At 37.1% G+C, this 24,877-nt stretch overlaps 1 protein-coding gene across 12 annotated transcripts in view; it reads left to right on the forward strand.

Annotated features, from left to right (window-relative positions):
- INPP4B (inositol polyphosphate-4-phosphatase type II B) overlaps positions 1-24,877 on the forward strand; it is a 778,265-nt gene that overhangs the window by 663,642 nt on the left and 89,746 nt on the right. For all 12 annotated transcript variants that reach the window (XM_045466827.1, XM_045466836.1, XM_045466862.1 and 9 more), the window contains one exon: positions 9,385-9,544. In XM_045466827.1, the coding sequence (XP_045322783.1) occupies positions 9,385-9,544 (160 nt within the window). The remainder of the gene's footprint in view (positions 1-9,384; positions 9,545-24,877) is intronic.

The raw sequence follows: 24,877 nt of genomic DNA on the forward strand, positions 1-24,877 counted from the left end.
GCTGTGTCTCTCTTGTAGTCAAAAGTACCCAGCTGTATCCTTCTCTCCTTAGTGTATATGTTTCCCAGTGTCGTAATCAACTCAAGAGGTGACTGTACAAGTCAGCTTCCAATATCTCCAAACATATAAAGCAGTAAAATTCAAATTAGATACATAACATCAGAGATGACCAAAGAACATGATGAAGAACATAAGAACATGATGAATTAAGACTTTCAGAAACTTCCGGAAACCCTGTGGTGGCAATTTTAATTTTATTTGATTATTCATGCACCAATTACAAAGGTCCTAGTTATACAGAAATAATTTTAGATGTTACTCAGCAAATATGAATTAGAAGTGACTATTTTCCCCTTGTCCCAGCTTTTTCGTTTTCATCCCTAAATCACACATAATAGGGTTGGTTGTCTGCTTTTGTTAATCTTATAATGAGAAGGGGGCATTCAAAGTATCCACTCACACAATCAGAAAGGGCAGGCAAAGACAGGGAGAATTGGGCTAGTTGTTACCTATGTGGCAGCTGAAATGTGTTCTATCATCTGTTTTCTTGATGGATGGGAAACATTCCTGAACTTCTCCAGTCCATTTCACCCAGGAGAAATGTGCTTTGAATACTTATCCAATATGAAAGTCCACAAAAGGTGATTAAGCAAAGTTCATGACTGTCCATTAAAATGCACAAATGTTCTATTAAAGAAAAGAAACCCCAAAAGAGATCTTTATGTGCATGCATATTCATGAAATCCTGACAATTTCTAGATTTTCCCACATGAAGTTAATACATTCACCTTCAGCTCCCTATTTTATAGCACCTAATACAGTGTTTTATACATACTCGTTCAATGTATTTTTCAGAGTTAATGTAGAAATAAATGAATAAATGGATTTGCTGAATCAGCAGTTCATCCTCCCACTCAAGCCAGTATTTTTAACAGAGATATTTTATTTTTATTAATGTAATGGCAATTTTCCTGTGTTTTTTTTATACTGGATACCATCATCTCCCTTAGATACTTTATTGACTCTTAAAATGCCTGATTCAACATCAGATATTTTTATTTTTCCTGTATATAATGAATATGCAAATTTGTATACACATACCTTAGAGATTTGTGATTACATTCAAATCAATCACTCTTAAACTTTAGTAATTTTTTTTTTTCCTGAGAGAGAGATGGGGAGGGGGGTAGAGGAAGAGAGAGAGAGAGAATCCCAAGCAGGCTTCATGCCCAGTCCCATATGGTGCTCAAACTCATGACCTTGAGAGCATGATCTGAGCCCAAATCAAGAGTCAGATGCTTAATCAACTGAGCCTCACAGGCAGCCCAAACTTTACTGTGTTCTAATGTAAATAGTTAGGCATTATTTTCTATGTACAAATTTTTGAATATCCATAATTTAATGAATAGTTAAAGAAATGAGGTATTTTTTAGGCAGACTAACTTGATATCAGGGAACATTCTGTTAAACAAAATCAATCCTGGAAATTGATTATATGCAACTCACCAACTGATAATGTCATATAATTCAACTAGTTGTGTAGCTAATGGTGTGCAGATAACATCCAATTATCAATTTAAAATTAAGAGCTTTAATCAGTGGATTTTTTGTTATTAAACAAATGCTTTATTTAATGTTTTCACCAAATTGAAAGCATTAGCATGATGTGACCTTTATTGTGGGGAACACAGCCAATCAGAGTATGAGCTTGGTTCTAACTTTAATTTGGAGATGTATGTCATAATACTTACTATAGTTGTATCCCTTTACTTGTAAGTCACAGGTTGTTTAGTCAATCAACAGATGTTAATTAAGTGTACAATAATGCTATCGGTTCTTGGGGGAGAGTAAATTAAGTAGAAAATATGGCTCCCGGCCTCAAAAGCCATATCATGTAATTCAAGTGAATGGCCAGCACTCATAAACTAAGAAGAGATATTGAAAGACATGGACTCTTTCCCAGAATGGAGGTGGTTGTGTGATACACATTAAACATGTTGAAAATATTCAGAGAGAAGTTATATGAAGGTTGGAGAAGATGAAAAAAATAATCCCTTCCTTCTTTCATTCCTTCTTCATTCACTCATTTATTCATTCTTTTATTTATCTATTACCTGATGACTCCTAGCACCTGAGAATAAAAGGATTAATAAATAATAGTCATTCCCCTCATAGAGTTTGCTAGAAAGAAAAAAAAAATGTTAAGCAGAGATAGAATAGAATGAACCATTCTTGGAGATGATGATACTTGAAAAGGTGAGAATCTGGATTGATGGAAGATGAGAGAAAGCATTCCAAGCATAAAAAGCAGTATGTGTCAGGATAGAAATATTAGTTCCTCCAAGGTTTCCTTCATATCTTTGATGTTCAGCACTGAGCAAGCTTGTAGCAGATGCCCAGAAAATATATGTTGAGCTAATTAACAGCATGTTTCTAGGACAGCAAGGAGACTGACCTGGGGAAGTTTTCGTTTTGAAGATTAACGAGAAATAAGAAGAGATATGTAGGTCGACACAACTGCAGAAGTGCCTCCAGGCTGAAGAATGAATACTTGCTGCAGTACAAAGCCTGCTTTTGATCAGAGGACTGATGATATGAGCATGGTGATTGATGAGGGTGAATGTACACTAGTGTGTAAACCTGGCTGTATGATAGCTGATAGGATGGGTCTGGCCAAGAGCCAGACCAGGACAATATGGGGAGGTCAATACTACAGAATAGTAGCTGACTATCAGAATCTCACTTATATGACTATGGACTGAATTTCACGGTGAGGTCAGTAGTGTGATGATCTGGAAACAAAGGTCAGGGATTTTTACATGACTAATTAGGTTAAGCTAAGTAGGAGAATCAATAGGAAGCAAAGGTTGGGTTATCTCGATTCTGATGGATATCACATGTCTGGCTATTCTTACAGGATATGATGTGTATGTTTATATGTGTATTTGTGCAGGTGTGTGTGTGTGTGTGTGTGTGTGTGTGTGTACTACCTACTGTGGGCCATACGTGTACCAGTTTGTGCCATAGAGTATTTTAAGTGCAACTCCTTTTTTACCCAACATTCTTAAAGTTAGGATTCAGAGAGAAGAGCTATCAAGCTCTTGAAAGAGTGAAGGTTTGCAGTGTTGAGGAAAGAAGCCAGTTGAGTACAAATTGCTCTCAGTTGACTCAAGGATAGACTGAAGTTTCTCTTTGAAGATGTGATTGGCCTCATTAATTCACTGGCTGGTTCTAATCAAAGTACTCAAAAATTGGTAATGACAAGTGAGAAATTATGTGTAGAAATATAGGCACAACAAAGCTACTTTGGACCCCATTTCAGTTCTGGGTTAGTCTTCACATTCTTGCTGATCAAAAATAGGTCCTAGAAAAACTGATCAGCTGCTAAGCATTGCTGATTTTTTAAATATATATATATATTTTTTTTTTAATTTTTTTTTCAACGTTTATTTACTTTTGGGACAGAGAGAGATAGAGCATGAACGGGGGAGGGGCAGGGAGAGAGGGAGACACAGAATCGGAAACAGGCTCCAGGCTCTGAGCCATCAGCCCAGAGCCCGACGCGGGGCTCGAACTCACGGACCGCGAGATCGTGACCTGGCTGACATTGGACGCTTTAACCGACTGTGCCACCCAGGCACCCCTAAATATATTTTTTAAAGTTTATTTATTTAGGGGTGCCTGGGTGGCTCAGTCAGTTAAGCGTCCGACTTTGGCTCAGGTCATGATCTCACGGTCCGTGAGTTCGAGCCCCACGTCAGGCTCTGTGCTGACAGCTCTGAGCCTGGAGCCTGTTTCAGATTCTGTGTCTCCCTCTCTCTGACCCTCCCCCATTCATGCTCTGTCTCTCTCTGTCTCAAAAATAAATAAACGTTAAAAAAATAAAAAAAAAATAAAGTTTATTTATTTATTTTTGAGACAGAGAGAGAGCATGTATGTGCACGTAAATGGGGGAACGGCAGAGAGAGGGAGAGAGAAAGAATGCCAAGCAGGCTTCACACTGTCAGCACAAGAGCCTGACATGGGGCTCAAACTCAGAACCATGAGATCATTACCTGAGCTGAAATCAAGAGTTGGATGCTTAACCAACTGAGCCACACAGGCGCCCTCTATTTTTATATTTTTAAGTTAACTGCTGATCCAAAGGGGTCAAGAATTCTTTGGATGCCACCAAGCTCATAAATGTGTGACATGCTGAACAAACACCATTTTGCTCACTTTGCCAGGTACAAAGTCTCACTAACTACTCACTAGTACATCCATTAAATTTGTGCACCTCTTGCCACTGGGCTTGGCCTCCATGTTAACTTAGGTCCTAAGCCAGAAATAAATAAGGACCAAAATCAGCGCCTGACTCAGAATGGATTAAATATTGCTACTAGTTCCCCTGACTTTGTGCCCTCATTGCTGAGAAATAGTTTATAGCCACTCACTTTGACGAAGTTCAATTGTCTTAAGGCTCCATTAAGGTCAAGGACACCAGTTAGCCTCCATTTAATAAAGGTTAGACTGTAACCCACCAATTTTCCATTACTTACTTCATTCAACAGGAGATATAGCAGAATAATGACTGCTATTTCTGGGTTGGGGAAAGGCCCAGCAATCTGTATTTATGTTTTGTTTTGCTCTTTCTAGGTTTATTCATGTGTTTATTTAAGTAGGCTCTATGCCCAACATGCAGCTTGAACTCACAACTCCAAGATGGAGCCACATGCTCTTCCATCTGAGCCAGCCAGGCATCCAGCAATCTGTTTTTCTGACAGGTTGTTGTTTTGCTTTTGGTTTGGTTTTGGTTCTGGTTCTGGTTCTGGTTTTGGTTCTGGTTCTGGTTCTGGTTTTGGTTTTGTTTTTGGTTTGAAACCCCCCAAGTAGCTGAGGAGTTAAAGTAGGATCTAGAGTAGTATCTGTCTCCTGAAAAGGGGAGGTATGGAAGCACCATGTACTATAGCCACATTTCTGTGCTTCCATTGTCTTCCCTTCACTAACCATCCTTTCCACTTCATGGAAGCAGTCTGAAAAAAAATTTTAGTAGGGAAGAAAGTGACTTTAGTAGGGAAGAAAGTGGAGTAGGTAGGCCCCAGCCACACCAGCAATCTAAGCAAAGTGAAGCTCCTACATGGACTGTCCTCATGAAAATTATCAGAATAAGAATGCATTTTGCTGATTATTTTCGTTCGTGTGAATGTTTTCACAGAGATACTCTGGAAAGTGTTTTTCTTTGGGGTGGGGGGTGGGAATCAGATATTCAAGGTTTCCCTTCAAGAATATTGCATCTCCATTTTTAGCATTCTAATTTCAAAATAGTGATTTTTCTGAGAATAATTAATAATTATCTCCTAGGAATTGAATTATATTTTCTCCCTATACCCCATTCCTTGTTTTATATCCCGGTCACATGAGTGGTTTGATGTTGACACTGTCTTCTATTCATGTTAGCCACTTATGTCCATTGACCCAAGCTTATTGACCCTTTAACCAAGTGATTGTTCCATCTTTGATTGTATATTCCTCTTTATTTCAACTTAAAGACACATGTGACCAGCCTGTCCTTTCCAGCATCATCTCTTAGTGATTTGCCTTTGGACTCATTTTCAAGTCTTAGATAAGTAATGCCTAGTCTTACTCATGTAAAGTGACAGACACCTCTGCCTGGTCCTTCCTGTGGTTCCCTTCTTGACCTTCCTATATCTAGCTTGTCCACAGAGTTTTAGTAATCTCACAAAAAATTCCTACTGTATACCACAGTTCTGTGGGAAATCATAGGGGAAGAATCAAGTCTTTGAAATCAAATAGAATTTCTAATTTAGTTATATACCATTTTAATGTTGCATGTTATCCAACATCTCTTTCCTAAAGTCTCCTCATCTCTAAAGATGAAGTCCATAATGTTGATCTAATGTGGTAGTTTGGAAGGTAAATTAGCTCATTTCATTATACCAGATGAAAATAAATAACAGCCTCAATCTGCCTCTGGGTTGGAGTCATCTCTCTTCTCCTCTCTTCTTTGCTCCTTTTCTCTCTTTCTGCCTTTCCTCCATGCCCTGTGCAATACAGTGAAGACACCACCCTCAAACAACTCTTGGACTAGTATTATAGACAGCAGTGTAAATCCATAACTTTAATCTACTTTGTAGATGCCATAAAGGAAAAAGAAGTGACTGTCAAAGCTCAGCATTCTCTCCCTACCAGCTGGGCAGCATCTCCTCTCCAAAAGATAAAGACCAGGATGAATCTACTTAGGGGCTGCTGCTGAGTGTGTCTTCAATAAAAAAAATTTTTTGATTATGTATGAATCATGCATTGGTCTTGCATAAGAAACTGCTCAATTTCTTACTCCCAGCTTGAGTGTCCTCTAAGTATTTCATGACTTCAATGTTGTTCTACTGTTTACCACCTAACCTTTTACTATATGGTTGTTGGTCTCCTTCAGTGAACATGCTTCACTCTGCACCTCATGCCAATAAAGATCTCTCTACTGGCTGTAAATATTACCTTTTCGGTGAATATAATCCTATAACCCAAGGTGAGTATAAAGGAAGAACATATAGTTTTAGTATGTAAAATTATCCTTTTATATATTCTTATATTCGGGCTCTTGGAGATGTAATCAAAAGAAGTTGGTTAACTCCTTATATTACTTTGTATAAGAAAGATAGCATGCAATCTTATTTTGATTTTTGATCAAAATATAAAGTTCTTCTCAACATTGACAACAGAAAGAGAGTTGAAATTTTTCTCATGTGCAAAGCTAATCTGGATAATTAAGAATAATCCTTTCCCTTTTTCCCCTTAATAACAGAGTTTATTCCCAGTGTTAGCCAAAGAGTTGTTTCATTTTTCAATTTAATAGCTTTAAAGATGCAGTCCTTGGCAGTGATTAAGACATATTCAGAATGAGTTCCATTAGGTTTGTTATTGCAGTCTGGAATGTAAGCTTCTCACCAAATCCCAAATAAGTGATGTCAGGACCTCAGCTTGCTTAGGTTTCCCTACATTTCATCCCGGAAAAGGTGAGCTTCTTTATATCTCCTGGGTCATAACTCAGGGATTACACCATCTCCTTTTCTCAGACAACAAGCAGGGATAAAGCATTTTATAGATGTGATTGGTGTCTTAGTTTCCCTTAGAGGGAAAGTGCTTTTAATTTTCGGTAGAATAAATATGCCCTGAGCAGAGATTTTATTCTGATTATTTATGATTAATAGCATATGTCACACTCAGGATTACAAAATGATGAAAAGCAAGCTTGATTCATTTAGGAAAGCCAGCAAAATAGGATGTCATTTTTCCAAATTATAATAATTTTCCAAGCACTTTCATAGAGACTATATTATTTGGCTCTCACTGCACCATGGTGAGGTAGGCAGGGCAAGAATTATTATTCTAAACTGTAGATGAACCAACTGTGGTTCCCCAGAAATGAGGCAGTTTTCCCTAGGTAGCATGTCACTTACAGGTGGACCTCAAACTTACCTTTTTAACTTTGAATGTTCTACTTTTCCCCACCACCTATAGTATGCATACCTGTAAACCCCCATATTTGTTTATTATGTTATTCAACTTAGTCTTTACAAGATAACCATCAAATAATCTAAACTCAACTGTAGTTCTTTTTTCCTAGATTTATCTTACCCCAAATTAGTTTATCTGTTTATAAACCAGCAAAATTAACTAGAAAAACTAACAAAAAAGTACTATAATTATATATTCACACCCATAAATAATGTTTAGCTAATTATCTGGACATCTTGTGATTCAATCAAGTTGACATTAAATTAACCATCACAGATGTGGAGTCAGTGACTCCATCTAAATGATGTGGCGAAAGGAGCAAGAAAGGAAGCTACAGGTGAGAGCCTACCATGATGACAACTATGTTTAAAATGTTTATTAAGAAATAACTTTTGGAGCCCCTGGGTGGCACAGTTGGTTAAGCTTCCCACTCTTGACCTCAGCTCAGATCATGATCTCATGGTATGTGATTTCAAGCCCCATATTGAGCTCTGTGCTTGATAGTCCAGAGCCTGCTTGAGATTCTCTTTCCCTTTCTCTCTCTGCCCCTCCCCTGCTTATGTGTTCTCTCTCTCTCTCTCTCTCTCTCTCTCTTTCTCTCAAAATAAATAAATAAGTAAACTTTAAATATAATTTTAAAAGAGAAAAAGAAAGAAATAACAATTTTTCTAAATCACAGAATTCAGTGTCATGAATTGCCCTAAACCAAAGCAGATGCTAATCAGAATTGGTAAGATTGGTGACAAGGAGGTCCCCTAGTGTTTGGGGCTGTTTCCAAGAAATAAATCAACCACAGTAACTTATTACATGGCTGTAGCATGTAGAAGTTCTCAGACCTAGTGTGGTTACAGGCACGTGAGGAGCTTGTCAAAATTTCAGTTTAGAGTGCCTTCTTCCCAGTAGTTCTGATCGACTTGGTGGGCACGAAGGATATGCATTTTAATTCTCTAGGTCATTCTGGTAGAGGTGATGTGAACACCACACTTTAGGAATTTCTATTATCTAGAGCTTTCAAATTCATACAGACAGAAAGTACAGTGACGGTTGCCAACGGCTGGGGGGAGAAGGGTGGGGAGTTCACTTTTTTTTTTTTTCAACGTTTATTTATTTTTGGGACAGAGAGAGAGACAGAGCATGAACGGGGGAGGGGCAGAGACAGAGGGAGACACAGAATCGGAAACAGGCTCCAGGCTCTGAGCCATCAGCCCAGAGCCTGATGCGGGGCTCAAACTCACGGAGCGCGAGATCGTGACCTGGCTGACGTTGGACGCTTTAACCGACTGCGACACCCAGGCGCCCTGGGAGTTCACTTTTAAAGGGTACAAAATTTCAGTTGGAAAGATGAAAAATTCTAGAGATGGAAAACAGTGACGGTTGTATAATGTGAATGTGCTTAATGCCAGTGAACTGTATACTTAAAAATGGTTAAATGGTAAACAATGTTATGTATATTATCACAATAAAGAGGAAAAACAAGAATTTTGAAGACAAATGATTATTATTTAACAATATTGTTGTGTTTTTTCTTTCTTACTAAGTGTTGATAAGGAATATAGGTATGTACAGTTTAAGATATCATGGGTTGTGCTCAGTTATGGATTAATATTGTATAGTAGTTCATCATTGCTTTATGACAGAGAAAAAATAATGAACTAAATAAAAATCTATGGCACTTAAGTGTTGCTTTATTAAGGGAAAACAGATTTCTTGTATATTCATAGTCTGGCCAAATTAATGGGAGTATTAGAACTCATCACTCCATCTGCATTCTAATGGTTGCTCCTCTCATGCTTCTCTAATGTGGATTCGTCAGATTTTGCCTCATCTTGTATTTGCAATAAACTTGTGTAGTGATGCTCATGCTCTTTTCAGGATAGGGTGTGGGCCAATGTGGGGAAGAGCCTGAACTGCATTATTGCCATGGTGGATAAACTGATTGAAAGAGATGGTGGCAGTGAAGGCGGTGGCGATGGCAACAAAGATGAAGAAGAGGACCCTTCTCTAGTGGACTCCGTCATAACTCATCCAAGGGGTAAGGAGTCATTTTTTTCCAATCACTGACTGAGTAAACAAAATGAGAAAGTCATGATAAAATGAGATAGAAAAAGAAGAGTCAATAGTGCCTTTGATGAAAGTGCTGATAGCAAGCTTTTCCACTGCTCTGACTTAGATGATAGAAGGCTATTTATCAAATTGCATCTCAGTTGTGTTTTCAGAACTGCTAGCAATGCTCATTTTTTTTTTTCTTTTGCTACGTAAAAACCTCCTTGAAAGAACAGTGTTTTCTTTTAAAGACTCTGACATAGTCTAATCTATTTTGACACATTCCTCCAAATTTTTATTAGGAAGCAAAACAAGCATCTGCTTTTAAAACTCCGAGAAACTTCTAGGGATATCAGGACACAGTATCTCATAATGGTTCCTGAAAAGAATGCAGTATGAAAAAATGCTTTTTGCCTTAAGTCTAGGTTTTCATGGATACATGTATACACACATGCTTACACATGCATACACGTCTAGGTGTATATATCTGTGTATACACACAGACACATACATAGATACTTTCAAAAGTATGACTTATTACAACTTTGACTAGCAAATATGATAATCAAAAATTTAATTATGGTTGTGTCCCTATACACGGGTTTTATATCAAAAAATTTTTTTGTTAACTTGATTAATTTTTACAAAAGTGCCAGGTTGCCCCAGCCCTTTTGGTATCTTAAGTATCTTAATCTTAAGACAGAATTGCCCTGCTGTCTTCCTCTGAAATCCACATTTCCTTTTTAAGAAAATGAGTCATTAGAAAATATGGATACTTATAAAATTAAATTTATGTTTTTCCCAATTTGTTTTCCTGATTTTTCATTACTCACATTTTCATCAGGAGTTTAATTATATGAAACATCAATCTTTCATCACTTGATTAACAGTAGAACCATTTCTAAATTATGTTGTAAACTGTGGCTTTCTAAAGTTTTCTTACTGTTGATGGTCTTCATCCTCAGTAGAAGATTCACACAAGGGAAAGTTTATACCAATGTTCTTTATGTTCATACCTACTTGTTTTAACTATATATGAGGATTTTATTTTTTAAATAATATCAGTTTTATTAGTTAATGGATCTAATATCAGTTAGATTCATGTCAGTTCCATAACTTTTACATGAATCAAAATGAAAGCATGTCATAACTTATGTCATAAAGACGTAGTATACTTCCATTTTCTTTAATTGAACATTTAGTGACTATCAATTGTAAGCCAGACACTATACCGCGCTCCAGAAAATGAGGTGAGAAGTATAATCAATTTTAGTGACTTGTTCTGTCCATTGATGGGTTTCAAGGCATAATATTTTTGTTATTTTTTTTAAATTTTTTTAATATTTTTTTATTTTTGAGAGAGACAGAGAACGTGATCCGGGGAAGAGTAGAGAGAGAGGGAGACACAGAATCTGAGGTAGGCTTCAGGCTCATCTGTCAGCACAGAGCCTGATGTGGGGCCCGAACTCACAAACCATGAGATCGTGACCTGAGTCAAAGTTGGATGCTTAACCAACTGAGCCACCCAGATGCCCCTAGGCATAATACTTTTTTTTAATAGAAATAAGATGCGGGATACTGAATTCTGCCACATGTGTTTTGATATTCCCTGAAACATCTCATTGATAAGAACGGAGTTCTAAATTATTTGAAATTATATATATATATATATATATATATATATATATATATATATATAATCCATATCTTGTATTTTATCAGAAGATTATATCTGTGTGATCAAAATTACATTTTCAGAAGTAAAGATATTTGGCAGATAAATATTTGGTAAGACTAGATGAATCACTTTCATTTGAATGTGAAGCATTCTTTGGGTATAATCTAACACCAGATAGAAGTTGCCCTCAATGTAGAACTCACAACTTGATTGACTCTGTGAAAGGTTAGAGTCAAATTACAACATAGTGCCCTCTAAATGATTTTATCTTTAACTTATTATCCATATTTATTTCATCCATACTTTTTTATGTTATAAACATTTTAGGAAATAAGATACTTTAAATGTGTAAAATAAAATATATACTTTAGTCTGATAATGATTTAATACAGTATCATCAAATAATTTCAAAGTTAAGGCTTTTGTTTACATTTAACATGTTACACAATTGCAAATAGAGTGCATGTTTTGCAGAGGATAGTGCTACATAAAAAAAGATGCTTAACATGTATAAATAGATGTCTTACAGATAAATCTGTGCTCAAGTTTACTTAAAATACTTATGGATGTACTGCATAGTTGGACTGTGATTGATTAGCCCAATCAATTATGTAATAATAATATACCTTTATTATATAATAATAATATATTAATAAAATACTTCTTGTTGTCATTATAGTCTTCCTGTTAAGGTAGGAAAAAAGCATTTTTAGTTTCTACCCTGGCTTTTGTCACATAAAGCGATGCAATAGAGAAATTAATGGTGGTTTTTTGAACTAATATAAAGCAAACAACTTGAAGTCATGCATTTACCTACACTACCCTCAAAATTATTTCATATACAGATATTTGAGATACACATTCACTAATTATATGTACCCCCAATTTATATGTAGTTTTAAATTTTGGTAGAAAAATAATAAATTAGAAAATTTGCAAAGAACAACAAATAGGATTATGTATAATTTTTATTTTATTTCAATCAGACATAAACATTTGGAACATAACCTATGTTTACACACACACACACACACACACACACAGTAAGCAAACTGGAGTACTCACTGTAAATACAGAGGCAATTCTTGATATCCTGCTTATTATTATATCATGAATATTTCTTGAGAAACATTTCTAAAAATGTGATTATGACACTAAACTAATTCATCAAAAGAGAAACCACTATTTTAGAAATTTAATCATTATTATATTAACACGTAAAGCATCTTTGAACATTTAAGTTTTCAACTAGATCTTCTATATTTCCCCCTAAGTTAGATTGCTGGAAGTGGGATTATTTTATAAGGAAGAGTTACCCCTTCTCTCCCATGTATTCATTTATACAATTCTGTTTATATCAGTGTGGACTCATGAATACTTATTTTATCATTTAGCTTATAATCTAATAATATTATAATATTTATTTCAGGCTCAAACTTGTCTGGAGTTAGCCGTTAGGAATTCTTTCAGGTTGGTTTCAGTAGCCTTCTGACATGTTCCTCTGTGCACAGACCAGTTCCTCCCTTGTTTTCTTTCATACTGACTCTCTTACTTTCCTTTACTCACTCCCCTACCCTCTGGCACCATGAGGTATTCTAGGTTCATTTGTATTTTCCCTGCCCTAGACTTAGGTTCAGCCATTTTTCAGGGAACTCTGGTTTCTTCTATTAGAAAATGGCATGTAGAAACCAAATGTGTGTGGGTAGGTATCTCTTTAGCAACAGAAACTCTCACCAACAGTATCTACAAGCACCCTTTTAACTACAGCCTTCCCTGATCTCATGCTACATTGGGTGAAAAACATCATATTGTAATTTGCAATTTATTATAACTGTATTTGCAACTTATTGTAATTTATCTAGTTATTAGTGATGTTTGACATCATATAGCTTAATTCTGTACTTCAAACTATTATTTTTTGTAGTAAAATCCATTTCTTCAACAGCCCCAGTTTTATCCCCAGCTCCTCACTGGGGTGGAAAAACCATTTCACTCTTTTCTTTTTATGATTAATAAATGAATTGATTCAGTAAATGATTGAGTCATCCAGAATTTACTGAAATGTGTGATGTCGTAAATACCGTTAGGCATTTGTTACCACATCATTTATTATTGTTCTGTTTTTTTTTCTTTCTATATTACATTCTGCATATATTTTTCATCAATTTCTGGAATTTTTCTTCTGTTCATATGTTTTTGACTATTGTGTTTTATATTCAGATATATTTTGAAATCTCATAGGGTAAGTTAACCCCATGACATATTTCCCTCTCTTCATCACCATCTTTTATTTTTACATTTTAGCTGTAACTCATGTTTGTTTTGCTGGTATGTGTATATGTATATATGTATATGTATACACATCATGATGTACATGATGTACATATATGTATATGTACATATACATCATGATATATATGTACATATACATATATACATATCATGTATACATATCATGATGTATATGTACATATACATATATACATATCATGTTTAAACAGATGGTCCTCTGATTTGTTGCTACCTTTTCCCATTTTTTAAATGTTTATAACCTGCAGATATTGTTTCAAGTTGTGCATTTTTCTTTTGCAGTGTATTTATTTAATAATGTTTTAAATCTGGAGGTTTAAAGGGTTTTGTTTATTTTAGATCCAGGATTTTACAATATATCTTACTTCATAAATTTCTTTTCAGAGCTAATATAAATAGTGTTGAGAGAAGCAAAACATTCTCTACTATTCTGAACATGAATAATGGAATACCTTTCCAAACCTACATGGCTTATATATATTCATAGCTTTTCTTAATGAACAAGATTTTTGTGTACTTCCCTACATTTTAACATGCTTATTTTTTAATTTTATTTATTTATTTTTAGAGAGACAGAGACAGCATGAGTGGGGAGGTGACAGAGAGAGAGGGAGAGAGAGAGAATCCCAAGCAAGCTCTCACTGTGGGGCTTGAACTCACAAAACTGTGAGATCATGACCTGAGGCAAAACCAAAAGTTGGATGCTTAACCGACTGAGCCAACCAGGCGCCCCAACTTAAACATACTGTAAGCATCTACAAGCATCCACTGTATGCATGGGACCACATGCCTTTAATTTTGTAACAACTTGAAGACTCACAGATAAAATCAGTGAATATTAGAATCTTGGATTTTAATGTGCCCTTAAAGATTATGTAATTAAACCTCCTAAATTGTGTTAAGAAGCTTACACATAGCATCTCTGCCAGTTTTCATGTAGCCTGTGGTACACATCTCCACTGATAGAAAACCATTTTTTATTTTCTAGAATGGCATACTCCAGATGTTGATCTAAATATGTTCCCTTTAATTTTACCCACCAGCCCAGGTCTAATTCTGTATAACAAACAACAAATCTACTTTCCTTTTTCCACATTATAGTCTAACTTACCTGAAAGCAACCCTCATGTCCTTTTTGAATTGCCACTCCTTGCTCATTTTTCAAAGGAATAGCATCCAACACAGAGTAACACAGGAGGACCACTTTCCTACTTTCAGATACTATTTTTCTATTAATGATATCTAAGTTCACATTAACTGTTTTGACAGCTGCATTTTACTAGTGCCTCCAATGATATCCAAAAACCTTGGTAAATTTGACATATCCTCCAGGCTTTCAAGATTCAAGTAGTTTTTAAGCACCACTCTGTGCTAGACATTATGAAATACTAGGGGCACAAGGAGATTAAGACACGGTCTATCTCAATTCTACTGAAGAGATGGATGTGCAAACCCATGACTGCAGGATGCTGCACTTTTGAATATACTCTAATAAAGACCTATTTCTCTCATCCATCATATCTGCTGTCCAACTCAGGTTTATTTTATTCACATTTCACAACTATTTTCTGTTCATTCACACAAGTAAAAGATAAAAATGATGGCAAGACAGAAATAAATACAGACCCTTGAGGCACATCACTAAATGTGTGTGTGTGTGTGTGTGTGTGTGTGCACTGAAGTACACTTATTAATCACTACTGTTTAGGGATGTGTGTTCAAGCAGCGATATATTCTCCCATTCATGTTGTTGCATGCCTGCATTTCTCTGTCTTCTACAAGGTTACCATGAAATGTCCTGTGAAAGGCCAAACACTCTATATCTCTGAAAACTTTTTTCTAATATGCCCAGCTGTAAGTCCTGTCAAAAAGGAGATGAAGTTCCTATGATGTGACTTTTCTCATCTAGCCCATGCTGGCTTCATGTCATCACTGCTTCCTCATACAAAGGAGGTAAACGTCCATGCAGATCACAGAATTAGTTTACTTACTACCGATTACAGTTTTACACTCACTGATACACATGTCCTTTCCTGCTTCCTAATTTTCTTTTAGCTTACAAGGTGCATTTCACGTTTCCTAGTGGGATCTGAGAATTCACTTTTTCTCCAGGCCTTTTACTTCATCTTTGCCTGCCTCCAGTTAACCCAATTGTTTGGTAACTACCAAGAATTTGCCAGTAATTTATCACTAATTATCAATGGCTTCCTAATGCCAAAGATTAGTCATCTGAAAAAATGTACCACAACCTCCAAAGAGGGACAAATCTAGGGTTTTAGCAAATCACTTTTTTTAGCAAACTTCTTTCATATGTGTGTGTGTGTGCGTGTGTATACTTAAATGCTTATTCATTTATTTTGAGAGAGAGAGAGAGAGAGTGTGTGTGTGTGTGTGTGTGTACGTGTCTGAAAGGGGGAAGGGCAGAGAGAATGGGAGACAGAGGTTCCAAAGTGAGTTCTGAGATGACAGCAGGGCTCATACCCATGAACCATGAGATCATGATCTGAGCTGAAGTAGGATGCTTAACCGAATGAGCCACCCAGGTGCCCCTCTTTCCTATATTTTATCTTTGGTTGGCCAGAGTAGTTGTCTGCCTAATAAATTTGAAATACTTAAGGATTAGAACCATTAATTAATTAACACAATTATGCATACAATAGTTCATGTCATTAAGTTTATGGAAGAGACACACTAAATTTGTGTTAGCTGGAAAATAAAGAAGATACTTTCATTAAATCAAAATATATGTGTTGAGCATCTACCCTGTGTCATGCTGTCATAACCCTGCTCTTACAGTATCTTGGGTGAGCAAATAGCATTTAAAAGAAGATACACAGAGGGGCACCTGGGTGGCTCAGTCAGTTAAGCATCTGATTTCAGCTCAGGTCATGATCTCACCATTCATGGGTTCAAATCCCATGTCAGGCTCTGTGCTGACAGCTCGGAGCCTGGAGCCTGCTTCGGACTCTGTGTCTCCCTCTCTCTCTGCCCCTCCCCTGCTCTCTCTCTCTCTCTCTCTCTCTCTCAAAAATAAAGAAAATAATTCAAAAAATTAAAAATGAATAAAAATAAAAGAAGATACACAGAGATTTTCCAAGGATAGAATATACAAGATAAAAGACTTAGAAGAGGAAATATGCATTTAAGAGTCATTACCAGGTAGATAGATGAAACTAAATAAAGTGTGAACACAAGGAAGAGAAAAATATTAAGGAAATCCATACTACAGAGGTGTGGGTCATAGAGATTGCCTTCACCTGAGGAATAGGAAGCGCAAGTGGGTAAAAATCACATGCAACTTGGGTACCAAACAAAGGTATCAAGAGAGAAAATAATCACATTACCTTGTTAACCTTCTTTCATTCATATTTATGTGACAAGCACTTGCTAAGCCTTTACATTCTTGCCTCCGCCTTACAATAAGCTTGTAGGGGAGGTTCTATTTTTATCCCCATTTTATAGATGAAGAACTTAAGCAATACTTAAAAGATCACAGAACTGGTAGGTATCTGAGCAAGGATACAAATCCAGGCAAAATGATTCCTGATTGAATTTGTCAAAAAGAATCTGAGTCCTCAGAATAACTGTTGGCAAGAAATCCTTAGATCTTAAGAGCAGTTCTGCATATGGACTTACTTTATGGTTAGATATCAGCCATATCAAATACTTGTTTGCTGAAATTTTTCCTGATCTTTCAAAGCCCTAAATTCCAAGACCCACAATTGCCACTTCATAATGCTTTGTCATTTTCTTCCACCTCATCTTACCTCATCCTTCATAATCTAGTCACACTGGACTCTTTTGAGACCTCACTTTGTACTTTTCACTGCTAGGCCTTCAAAGGTTTGCCCATATCTTTTCCATGATCTCAAACTTCACATCCTCTGAGGAACCTTCTCTGGTCCTTCAGGCCAGAGCTGGTTTTATGAGCATGGGATCATTGCAAGTGCACAGGGTCACCAACACAGCAGGGCCACCTGTTTTGGGTTTAATGCTCTGTAGTCACCATCTTGTCTTCTTAAAAATTTATCTTTGTGTTTTAAATAAAGTCCAATAGGGCAATGGAAGCCATGCCTGGAACTTTGAGATTTGATTCACCTACAGTTCTGCCTCCCATGTTCTCCAATGCCTGCCCAGGTCCCTAATCCTTCTCCTAACCCAGTGACCTCTTTCTGACCCCATTCTCACCTACCAAGGGGCCTGGGTGCAGGTGTGGAGATAGTTAGGGTCAGGATGGATGCCTTTGAGACTCTGCATACATGTGTCACCATGCCCAAGGGAGTATGACATAAGAGTAAGTAAAATCTCAACCATGACAGGTTGAGAAAGATACCACTGAGGAAGAAAGGAGAGAGGTTGTTTACTGTCTTTGAACAGGGGTCTCTCACATTTTAATTTTTTCATTGAATTCTGCAAATTATGCAGCCATACTTTCTTTTTTTTTTCAATATGAAATTTATTGCCAAATTGGTCTCCATACAACACCCAGCACTCATCCCAACAGTTGCCCTCCTCAATGCCTATCACCCACTTTCCCCTCCCTTCCACCCCCCCCCATCAACCCTCAGTTTGTTCTCAGTTTTTAAGAGTCTCTTATGTTTTGGCTCCCTCCCTCTCTAACCTCTTTTTTTTTCCTTCCCCTCCCCCATGGTCTTCTGGTAAGTTTCTCATGATCCGCATATGAGTGAAAACATATGGTATCTGTCTTTCTCTGCAGCCATACTTTCTACAAGGGTTTCAAGTACAAAGGCCCTCAGCTGTCGTATAGGGTAACATGAATGAGTCAAATGAATTGGATGGTTGAACACTGGGACAAACTAGGAAGTATATATCCTTCAAAAGAGGGCTACCACTCAGATCCAGCCAATCATTCCCACAAAGGAATCTGAACCTACAGGTGCCATATCTTCTGATTTTTCAAGTAAATCTGAATTTTTATATGAAACATTAAAATTCTTTAAAGGTCAATATTTGAGTTGGAAGAATTGTTAAAATATGAGGAAGGCCAAATAAAATACCTTTGAGGGCCAAATACGACTGGCCCATGGGCCACTATTTTGAAGCCTCTGAATCTCTGGTTTATTGAGATGCTGTTTTAAATGTCATCTCCTCTACTAGACTTGGTTCTGTGAGAAAATATGCCAAGTATTTGTGATTTGCTCTTGAATCTCCAGAACCTAACATAATTCTTGGAAACTCATAGAGGCCAACATTATGAAATAAAAGCCTGGTCACCTTGATCTATAACTGCTACCTGACAAGAAATGCTTAGGCAGGTAAATTTTATATTATTAAGTGAATATCATCAACATGTGTGCATGTTTATGCGTACATACATGAAAATCATCAGAACTTATACTCAACATTAGATAATTATTTCAGTGGATTTATAATATGAAACATGTATTTTATTTTGTAAAGTGCAAGGATACAAGCACAAAGCATCATTTTCATCAAAGGGCTTAAATATTAATATTCATGAATTTCATGAATTTCTACACATAAATGATTAGTATTACATTGGGAAAGAAGCATCAATGAATCAGGCTTTTAAAAACTCATAAGTTAACAGGTAAAAAAGGCTTTTAAAATACACTTACTAGCTAAAAAAAAACAATAAAAAATAAAATATACCACAGATATTTGTATTATAAAATTAGGATTTCAATAATAATTGTACATTATGAAATTTTCAAATATCCTATCAGAAAACTAATGTGCCCCTTAAAAATTGTGCAATGAATTACAATGTAACAAAACAACACTTGACTCAGCTCCAAGATTCTTGGCAAGTTCTCAATTTACTTATTTGGCTATAACCTTTGACAGATAACTTACATTCTTTGGACCTTACTTTGTGGGTAAAATAAAGGTCATCTGCCAAGTTTTGAAGGTCTCTGCCTGTTGTAATGTATGAGAATAAAGGTGCCACATTATTTAAAGTGATTTTTTTTCTTTCATTCATTCAACAGTACCTACTATGTGCCAGGCACTATTCTAGACAATGAAGATACAACAATAAACGAAACAGGCAAAACATCTGCCCTCCCATATGTTTGTACCAGAGAGACATTAAAACATAATAAATAAAGGTACTACACAAGATATTAATGGTGGCAAATGATGTGGAAAAATATGAAGCAAATAAGAGGGTTTTGGAATATTGTTAGAGGGCAGAATTTAAGTTTAAGGGGAGTGGCCAATGGCTTTATTGAGAAGTTGATATTAGAACAAAGACACAAGGAGAAAAAGATAGAGCCATGTGGACATCTGGGGGAAGGATATATTGGACACAGAAAACAACTACTACAAAAGACTTGAGACAGTAGTGGCCCTGCCATGATCAGAAAACAGCAAAAATGCCAGTTTGGTTTGAACAGAGAAAGAGGAGGGAAGAAAGTAGAAGATGAATTTATACAGGTAACTTAGAGAAAGGATCATGTAAGGCCTTTGGATTGACTTTGACTTTTACTCTGAGAAAAATAAGAGCAATCAGAGAGTTTTTGAGCCAGGGATTAACCTAATATGACACAGATTTTAACACCTAGGCTGTAATGTTGAGATTAGACTATAGATGGGAAAGATAGAACCAGGTATAGATAAGTTGGAAGGCTAATGTAATTATATAGGTGAGACATGTTAGTGGCTTGGATCAAGAAGAAGGTGGCAGTGGAGATGATGAAAAGTGGTTGGACTCTGTACTTATTTTGAAGGTAGTGTTGACAGGCTTTTCTGATGGTTTGGGTGAGAGAATGAAAGAAAAGGAGGAGTTAGGAATGATTCAACATTTTTAGCACAAGCAGCTGGAAAGATGGGGTGGTTCTGTACTGGTTGGGGAAGACTGGGTAGAACAGGGTTTGTGGTGAATAGGAGTTTGTTTGGAAAATGCCAGTTTACATGGACATATCAAGTATGCAGTTAGATATAAGAATCTGGGTTCAAGAGAGAGGTTCAGGTTAAAGATATAAATTTGTATAAAGAGTACATTTATCATGATGAGCACTGAGTGAATCACTATACGGTACACCCGAAACTAGTATAACACTATATGTTAACTATACTAGAAATAAAATTTTAAAACTTAATAAAAAAAGGTATAAATATGGTAATTGTCAACACATAAATGGTACTTTAAATCATGGAACTGAGGGGCGCCTGGGTGGCGCAGTCGGTTAAGCATCTGACTTCAGCCAGGTCACGATCTCGCAGTCCGTGAGTTCGAGCCCCGCGTCAGGCTCTGGGCTGATGGCTCAGAGCCTGGAGCCTGTTTCCGATTCTGTGTCTCCCTCTGTCTCTGCCCCTCCCCCGTTCATGCTCTGTCTCTCTCTGTCCCAAAAATAAATAAACGTTGAAAAAAAATTAAAAAAAAAAAATCATGGAACTGAAAAATGTCAACAAAGGGTTGAGTGTTCAGAGGAAAGGAAGCTAATGTGCAGATTACCCTGGGGATGTTCCCATGTGAATGGGTCAAAAAGAAGTGGATGAACCAGCAACAGAGTGGGATAAGGAATAGCCAGTAAGGTGGGAGGATACCAGGAGAGTATGATATCCTGAAATCCGGGGTGAGAAACTCCAGGAGGGAGTTTTCAGCATGCCTAATGCTGCCAAAGGTCAAGTGGAATGAGGACTAAGTGACTTTGGATTTATCAGCATAGAAGTCACTGGTGACAGTGATGACAATTCACTAGAGTGGATAAGGAGTAAATGCAAGTGGAGTGGTTAAAAGGAAGAGAAAGAAAAGGAACTGGAGACAGCATGTATAGACAACTTTTTGAGAAGTGTCATCATGAAAGGAAGAAGAGAAAGAGGGTGGAAGCTGTAGAAGGAAGTAGGGTCAAGACGGGGTTTTTTTTTAAAGATGGGAACACAACGACATGTGTATGTGCTGATGGGAATCTCTAGTAACAAGGGAAATATTGATGATGTAGGGGAAAGGGGAGAAAATTTCTTGAGTGATACTTTTAAGTAAGGGATAGGAGATGAGATCTGGTGTACAGATAGAGGAGCTGGTTGGTCTTAGCTGGGGAACAAACAGTTCATCCTCAGAAATAGGAGAGAAGGAAGAGCATAAGCAACAAATGTTAGTAGGCAGGCAGACAATGGGTCACATATAAAAATTACTTTATGATTGTATTAATTTTTTAAGATCATACCTAACATCTTGGGGTTTCTTAGTATGTGCTGGAAACTTAAAAATATTGCCTGTATTATTTAATTCTTGTAACATGCATAGGAAAAATTCTATATATTTAATAAATGAAAAAGTAGAAAGGTGAATTACTTGTCACTATCAAGCCCAGTCCAGTGGCAGAGCCTGGCTTCCGTCCCCAGTGGTCTCAGTTGAGAGCCTGCTCTCCTGACCACTATGCTTCACTGCTTCTATTCTTTCCAGGAAAAAGCATTAGTGATATTGAGAGATAACTTTTTGAAAATCAATCCTGTAGATATCTCTTAAAGCTTTACGATGGAATGGTACCTTAGGCAGAAATTAAGAATTACCGCATATTCAAAAATTGCACTTACTTAAAATTACTTAAATTTATCATAAATCTGGTGATGCTCACATCCAAAACAAAACTGAGATAGATAAAGACTCATATTTCCCATGTGGGAACCTTGGGGCATATGATTATTGAATGGAATGGCTTGTGAGTAGTATTGTTTACATTATGTTTGGTTACTTGCCTACTTTCTCTGCACTTATGAGTTAAATCTATTTACGTGAGGCTTTGTTACTTTGTAAAGGAATTTTTAAAAATGGTGCACTATATTCCAATGGCTTTGGAGTTTACTAGAAAGCTCCTACAGTACCTGGTTCACTTCAGGATAGAAATGCCTCTCCTTTTCCCTTCTCTGGATCATTCTTCAGTCAACTCAATATCTACTCCTTTTTTCTCAGTCTTAGATACTACACAAAATTTAAATTACAGGAGCTATCTGGTGCAGATGTATTGGTGACTTCAGGTTGCTCAGTAATCTATGACCTATACAGCTTATTCTGAAATGTTCAGCATATTTGTAGGCCAGAGTCCTGAGGTTACAGGTGTTTTTAAGGCCAAAAGGCAAAATAAGCCCAATGGATATGAGACTCCTCCAGGCTCATCACAACCCCCAATTCAAAACTTTTGTGCTACAACAAATACAGAGCTTGTTTGATTAATGGATTTAGGTCCTGGAAACTGTCTTAGAAGAATTTACTTAAGGCTTTCAACTCTGTGCTACAAAATGAGAAATTTAACCAGGATATCGGTTGATGCATTTCCTTCGCTATTTTTCTAAGAGCAAGATTGGAGAGTTTTATGACACTGTGTTCTCAGGCTGGCAGGATTTAAACAAACAAAGTTCCCTTGACACAAGAAAAGGTTGCCTTTGTTCTTCTAGCAGCTTGTTTCAAGTTGAGCAGTACACTCATTTCTAATACATCTGGAAGGTGCCAAGATCAGTCGCTTCCCTTGGATCATAGTTCAGTGGACACTATGATGATCACGTTTTAAGATTCGTGTCTGTCCTTTGTGTGAATCCCCCTGGGGCCGTTAGACTGCTCAGAAGACATAAACTGCTCTCTGTGCAACTTTTCCCCCAGGGATACCATAAACCCTGTTTCCATTTGCCCTGCCTGATACCCATTATTTCTAGATTTGGTCTTACTTCTTAGCTTTTGGCTCTCTGCTCACATACTCTGTACCTTCCTGTTTGCCTCTCCACCCCTACTTACCTCTCTTCTATCCCAGCTATGATGACTGCCCACTAAGCTTTTTATTGTTTTTCCCTTCCTCCCATGGCTTCAGGCTCAACATTTATTTCCACTATACTCTTGCCTTGTCCAAGTCTGTCAGTAATGTCAGCCTCTCGTCTCCTCCCTTCCAATCCCCGCATGGCAACTTCAATCAGTTTATGGCATCTGTCTATGGGACTTGACATCATCAAACCATTCACTTCTCCCAGAGTGTTCCTACAAAGCTTTGCTTTATGAGTGTTCCATTCAGCTTCCCTGAACTCCTTCCGTACAAGACTTCCTTCAAATGTTCAGCAAATAACACAACCATGAATGAATATGAATGATCTCACCAAAGATGAACTGCATTGCCTCTAAACTCTTAATTCTTCTAAACTTGTTTTGTCACGGTCCCAATTTTTATAGCACTTATCCAACTCCCTTATATGGTAGATATTACTTTGCACCTCTTACTTTTCCTTGTAGGGGTCATGAGTTATAAATATAAGTGTCACCCATAGGACCTCACATCCAAAAGTTTCTACCTGTCTAACAAATGACTGTGTTTCTCATGATGGCAGTGAAGAAAGGAGGGAAAGTGATAAAAGGAAGGCAGGTTAGCATTTGTTAAAGTGATATAAATACAGATTGATTTTTTGTTTCCTGGACCAAGAGATAGATGATAAAGATGGACAAGGGCTTAGGAAGGCTCAGGGCACATTCTGAGTGGCTGAGGAAGGCATTCTAGGCAACCAGGCCTTAGCGGGTGCTTTTCTTCTCCGGATTATTCAGCCCTTATCTGATTAGGCTATATCCTGGGGTATGTCCAGATATTTGGAGGCTTCATGTGGGCTGGTGTCCAGGATCTATTACCAACGTTGGCCCCATGTATTATACTCATACAAAGGAGTTTAGCTATAAAGTGTCTGGAGGGGAAGCCTTTGGTTGACCCCTCCAAGCTATGATGTTCCCATTGTAGCATTGTGCCTGAAAGAAGGCCTTCACTCAGAGGAGCACATAGGTAGCTATATCTGGGGTGAGGCAGGACACAGGTCCATCAAAAGCCATAAAGACTCTAAGCAGGGATCGTGAAATCTCCCACCCTCACCTCCAACTACAAACCCATTGTGGATCCTGTGCTCCCTGAGTTTGAGCATAGTATAAAAGCCCTGTTGGCTAGGAGTTTGGTCTCTGTTCTCACAACCTTGGGGATTTTATCACCCTCCTTAGAGGCTATTCTAATGCTTAGCTTCACAGTTCATCATCTTCTTAACTGAGGTGAATCCTAAAAGCTGGGATCATTTATTCTCTTATCTCTTTGCATAAAGTTTAATGGGCATGCAATCTTTTAGCTTTTCTTTTCCTCTATATCTGAAAAGTTGTGATAACAAAAATAACAATGGCAACAAGCTTGTGTGAAGTTAATTATTTTAAATGAGCAAAGAAAACCAAGTACCTGAGAAGAAAATGACTCAGAAATTGGAAAGAAAGCATTATGCTCTGCTACAGTTGGTAGCTATTTGGCTCTTTTATTTTCCTCCTGAGTAACATAAGAGCCATTGAGCTCAGAGGACGTGAACATCCTGTACAGGAAATAGATGGCGTATGGAGGAGGTGAG

Source organism: Leopardus geoffroyi, chromosome B1, assembly GCF_018350155.1.
Source record: "Leopardus geoffroyi isolate Oge1 chromosome B1, O.geoffroyi_Oge1_pat1.0, whole genome shotgun sequence".
Classification (NCBI taxonomy): Eukaryota; Metazoa; Chordata; class Mammalia; order Carnivora; family Felidae; genus Leopardus; species Leopardus geoffroyi.